The sequence below is a fragment of the Calidris pugnax genome, unplaced genomic scaffold (genome assembly GCF_001431845.1).
Source record: "Calidris pugnax isolate Ruff unplaced genomic scaffold, ASM143184v1 scaffold44, whole genome shotgun sequence".
NCBI lineage: Eukaryota > Metazoa > Chordata > Aves > Charadriiformes > Scolopacidae > Calidris > Calidris pugnax.
The window spans coordinates 26,330,650-26,336,649 of NW_015094506.1; the positions used below are offsets into that span (position 1 = coordinate 26,330,650).

Below are 6,000 nucleotides of genomic sequence, written 5' to 3' on the forward strand. Positions count from 1 at the left end.
CCGGTGGCATGACAAAGAAACCCATCTTCACTTTCCTAGGCTTCTCTGGGCATGACACCGTTAAACACACAGCAGGAATAATGGTGGGAAGGGCAGCATGGAGACAAGCACGAAGAAAAGTATGTGCACAGGAATTGCAGTTATTTATTGTTTACTGCACCCTGAACAAGCACAGTATTGTAAGCTGTATTTTTTAAAATAACAAGAGATTCTGCAGCAATGACTTATCTAACTGGAAGGATAAAATAAGTGCTTTATTTTGTCCACATGAGCCTTTGGTGTGACTGTCAATAGCACCAAATGTAATCATTACTGGAGGGATAAACTGCTTGTCTGTGACCTCGCATAATTTTCAGATAGGCTTCAAAACAGGTTCCTGCAACGTGCCAGGGAATAAATCAGTCCTGGGAAACAGGAGAGCAGAGCAGAGCTGTGTAACATCACCTCTGCTGACAGGCACCTGCAAAAAAGCCCTCTGGCTGGAGCACGGTGACAGTCTTGCAGGGGACCCGCAGGTTACACTTCAGTTGTGGGTTTTACGTAGGTGAAAATTTACGAGTCCCTGTTTAGGAGCACAGTTATTTCTTGCTACAGTCCTCAGGAAACTTCAAACCAAGTAAATAAAAAGGAAACAAATTATATTACCAGGATATAATGAAACATGATTATTTGTAAAGTGCTTTGAGGTCATCTGGAGAAAATGTTACAGAAATATAAAGTTCTTCTTACTAACACAGCTATATAACAAGATCTTTTACTACTTTATGTTCTAAGTGATCAATAGAGACAACTTTCTGACATTAAGACCAACACAAGCATTTACTTCTGGAAGATATAAAAAATATATATAATACATAAGATACTCCAGGAAGATACAAGTTTATTTGCATACCATTCCTAACGTTGGTCTGTCTCTGTATGGCCATAAAACTGTTGTGCCTTTAACATTTTTCCTTGTGACTCATATTTGCTAATAACAACAAAGAACTGTTTCAGTTCTGTTTTTAGTAACAATGAGATTATCAGCAAGCCTTTAACCAGAAGGTGTTTTTTTTTCTTTTCTTTCATTTCCTCAACAAGCAAAGAAATTTTTTATATGTAACACACTGAAATAAACTGAGACTAGAGACACACAGAGTGGAAAAATGTGGGGTGTCATCACAGTCATACGTTTCTGTCAGGAGAAAGCGGCTGGTGACGGGCCAGGCATCGGGATGCCTCGTCCCCTGCGCTAAGTTTGGACCAGACACCCACTTGACTTCCTGCCTGAGCGTCACGTCGCTGCCGGCTGCAGAAGGAATTCCAGTCACTCCCCATTAGAAAGAGACCACATGTCCCTACTTCTAAAGAAAGGTGAAGGCAGTACTCTGCTGAAAACCTGCTTTTCAGTACCTCCTGTCCTTTTCTGGCTGCGGGAGCCGGGAAATTCACTCTTTCAGACTTCCCTGAAGCCTTCTCACTGCAGAAATTGTATTTGAGGGGCAGCATAATAGACCATTTGAAGAAGTTATCCCCTCCTCTGCAGATGTTGACTCTCAAAATAAATATACTGCTACATTTCAAACTATCTACCTATAAAGCAGGTAAGACTGCAAAATAAACATCTGAGAGCTGGAAAATGCTTGAATTAAGGCTACCTATGCAGTTTTGTCTGCCTTATAAGCATTGTTTATGATACCTTACTTAATTGCACAATGCCATGCCATACTTCTGCCCTCCTTGTAGTAGTTAGGGAGTACTCCTTATTTTCTTTATTCAATGTCTTTTTTTTTTGGTTACACCTCATCTGAAGAGCCTGAACACCTAAAATGGGGATTTGCATCGCACTGTGCCTATGGTACTCTCCTCACAGAGTCTCAATTTTTACAAATGTTGATAAATTTAATTTCACAAGATTCCCTGTGAGAAAAAGCAACAGTACAGCCCTCATTTTAACGGTGATAACATAAAGCATCCAGAGATCAATGCCAAAACCTGTTGACTGTCTCCTAAATTTAGAGCTCTAGCTTGAGACACCGGGACAGTGACATCTTTCCACATTGCTCAGCAATTGTCTCCCTTCCAAGAGCAATACACTCACTTTCAGGTCCGTATGTGACTATTTGGAACAAATGCAAACAGGGTCACAGATGTTCCCTTTCACACTCAGGAAATGAACCAAAGCTGGATGTGACTTTGCAAGTCTTGCTCAGAAACCCTACAGCAGAAGCAGGGATAAAATCTAATTATCTTGGACTGTATTTAGTTTCTCTACTCGTAAGAACCTTTCATTTTTTCCCGGCAATTTCCTGCCACATTTACACCTTGCTGAAGTACTACAAACAGCATCCTCATAGAATTTGGTCTTTTTGGAGATTAATGTCCCACTTGTGTGCTGAATGAGACAGGGATCTTGTGGCAAACTTAGTATCTGATCCTCTAATTAGACACAGCACCAGAAGAAGAACAGGACCATTTCTATTAGCCAATAACTTACTCAATTTTGGCTACTCCAGGACAACTTGCAAAATCAAATCAAATTTCCAGAATGCTGCCAGCTGCAAAGCATGGTCTAAGTTTAGACAACAGGTGCAGTACTTACCTCTAGTCAGTCGTTTAAGGTTAGGCTTCCTATTCACCTTCCATTTCTAGCAACAATTAGCACTCACCTGTTTCACAGACAGGCTCACCAGATCTCAATTTTATCTTTCTGGCCCCTCCAACCCACTGAAACTGCCCAGTGGCCAACAAGGAGGAAATGACATGGAAGGAGCAGTGCAGAAAGGATGCTACTAAAACTGAGCAGAAAATACAACTGCTGGTAAACATGAGTAACCAAAAATAAAAATTGATTTTGACAGTTGATTTTCAGTAGAAATAAAAATAAGTTCTACTAAGATTGCTCAGAAGAGACTGTTCTAACCACAAGGTATACGGCATTCCAGCTGTTTTGATGCTATTTCACTTCATATAAATACATTAAAAAAAATGTCATTGAACCACAAGGAGAGTCCAAGAAGGATTTTCACACCATCCTAGTCAGGGCACTCAGCTGGCAAATGGCAGATCCTGGTTTCATCTTGTGTTCCAGAAAATGCTTAAACATTTTTCCTGAGACCAAATCAGCTTTAAACCAAGAACACCCTGCTGCAAAATGCTGGGGCAGGGGCAGGGGAGGTGAGGGTATCCAGCTTCCAGAAGGAAACTAATTTCCTGATACTTTGGGTATTTGTTTCCTACAGCAGAAGCAGGAATAACCTCCCCTGACCCATACCTATGACAAGTACTCAGCCAGCAAAGCTGCTAGAGCAGCTCCCCAAGGCTGTGGTGCACCTTGGTGCAATGAAGGCTGAATCCTCTCCTTCATTTATGCTGCTTTTGAAATGCTCTACTACTACAGCAATCCTTTGTCTCTATCTTTTATGAATCTGTTTCCCATTTCAGTTTGATATGAATCAAAATAGCTGTCAGTTTGGTGGTCAAGCTGGAGAATAAATTATCTAAACAGCTCCAGTCATCATATCTACGTATAAGACAGGGCAGGCTTAATTCACCCTCCTGAATTTGAATGCTTGATTTACATCTTTTATCTCTTTAGCTCATTTTAAATTGTATTGTATGTTCTCCTAGTTATATAAAGAAAACAATGTATTTCCTTATGTACAGAGAAATCAGCAGGACCTGAACCTCTGCAGTCGTTAACACAGACCTCCTCTTTGCAAGCTAAAGGGGTAACCAGTAGCTGTGGAAGCAGGCTGTTATTCCTGAAGTAATATCTAGAAGACAGCAGTAAAAGAAATGCAGAGGCAGGTTCAGTTACGTGTAAATAGCTGATAGTTTAAATGTCTCCTTGGACTGGGCTGACAGGGAACCAACTCCAGCTCTCGTTGCTTGGTGGCACCATTATGGTACTTTCTTGAGGAGTTTCTCTATGTGAAAGCTATCATAAAGCTCTTCGGTGCCCACAATTAATTGGTCCAACGAGAAATTCTTGACACTGATGAACCTGTTTGTTCATGCCTTGTTCTTCTGTAACACTGATCCACTTGTGGAGGTAGCTTGAGTAGAGAAGACAACCAAAACGCACCCAAAGCCAGTGACACTAACCTCTGTCATTAGAACAAGGAAACACAGGACAGGCTTTTATGATGTATAGAGTTGCCCTATTAGCTTTAGGATAAGTATATGATTTTACACCTTTTTAAATGCAGGCTTAGAGCTATCTCTTTGCACAACTGCAGACCACACTTGTACCGTTCTAGGGGAAAAAATAAAATTGGACTTAGCAGCATGCCAGTTGGGCATCAGGTTGGCAATGCATGTGCCACGGCAGGGCTTGTTGGGGTCAACTGGCCAGCCCTTAGAGATAAGAGATCTGAGGCAGGGGATCTTCAGCTACAGCCAGAAGCCTATTAGCTGCAGAAAACATTAGGTGAGCTGGGGAACTTTGGATAAAGGGAATGGACACCTCCAGGCCTTTTTTATTCTTACCACTTCAGTCTCCAATGGGAGTAAGGAATTTCTTGGTGTTTCCAAGCTTTCTGTAAAAATCCTGAACTCACATGCCAGCCAACTAATACCTGAGTGTGTATGAATCTATAGGATATGTGTGTTTATATGTACGGTGTGTTCATAACTATTTATCGCTGCATATACACATGGAAATCCTATATATGAATGTATAAAATTATTAATAGACAGGAGTGTGTATAGAGTGTGTATCAATATATAGTGAATATATATTCATCACTTTTAATTGAGTCCAGTGCCTGTGTCAACCTGTACTTTCACATCTGAGTCAATGACTTCAGGTACCTTTGGGGAAACAGAGATACAGCAGCTCAGATTCAGTTGCACTGATGAACTGCATGTGCTGCAAATGCAAAGGAACGCCAGTTTTCTGGAACAGCTACTGACTGTTGCATATCTATACAAGAAAAGATTACAGGTAGCCATAGTTAAAGTAAAGAAGTACTCACCCATTCAGGAGTATGAAGGTTTTGCTGATCTGGCACAGTTCCATAAGTGGGAATAATCATCTGGTTCAGTTCCAAGACTAAAAATAAGCATAAAAAAATTAAAACATTTTAGTGTTTCGTGTGGTATGTGTTTTGGTGTTGTTGTTTTGGTTTTGTTTTTTTTTTTAAATTTTATTAATGGTTTGTGGAGAAACTATATTTCTCCACAAATTGCACTTACTTGGCATTTCAGAAACAGAATGTTTGTGTCTCACACTTCAGTTATAATCAGCAGGTGGCAAGAGAGCAAAACATAGATTTTGCCAGGATGACAAGCTAATGCTAGGAGAGCATCCTGACCAAGTTACAGTGATGCAAAGCACCCCTTTACTAGTATATGTTATTCAGTGTTCAGAAACTAACCACACTCTAGTAGTAGTTACATTTATCTTTTGATTAAATAAGGTACCAGAACCGTCTCCATCTGTACAAATAACCTGAGCTCACGCTGACTGTACTTGTCAGGCAATAACAGTACCAGGGAATTCTTCAGAAATCCTGGAAGGGGTGTGATACAGGCAGTGATGCTGCAGCATTCATTCTATAACAGGAATGATTTTCACATAACCTAATAACACACCTACAAGTTCAATGTGTATTGATGTTCCAGTGACTCCTCACCCATTTTGCCAATCTCTTAAAAACCAACAACCTGAATTCAGCAGACTGAATTGCTTTCCTGAAAATACAGTATAAAATAGAAATGATCTTGTGAAGTATGCTATTCCATGATAACATTATCAAACTCACTGGGAAAAATGACCACCAGATCAAGCAATAACACGCAAATAACTGGATAACACACAAATCCATCCTAATAAAGCTGTTGGAAAGAAGTGGACAGCTGTTGGAAAGCTGTTGGAAAGAAACTCTACAATCACTGCAAGGTTTAGTTTCTTAACAAGCATTTTTGGGTCTTAAGAAGAAGTCAGATAACATCCTGAGGCTGAAGATAACATCAAGTGGCTGAAGGGAGAAGGCTGCTTTCTGCCTATGCATGGCA

At 40.3% G+C, this 6,000-nt stretch overlaps 1 protein-coding gene across 1 annotated transcript in view; it reads right to left on the reverse strand.

Moving 5' to 3' along the window:
• ANO6 (anoctamin 6) overlaps positions 1 to 5,622 on the reverse strand; it is a 56,432-nt gene extending 50,810 nt beyond the window's left edge. The window contains exons 1-2 of the mRNA XM_014963334.1: positions 5,619 to 5,622; positions 4,959 to 5,035 (exon numbers count right to left, since the gene is read on the reverse strand). Coding sequence (XP_014818820.1) covers positions 4,959 to 5,035; positions 5,619 to 5,622 — 81 coding nt within the window. The remainder of the gene's footprint in view (positions 1 to 4,958; positions 5,036 to 5,618) is intronic.
• Between the last annotated feature and the right edge of the window lie 378 nt (positions 5,623 to 6,000).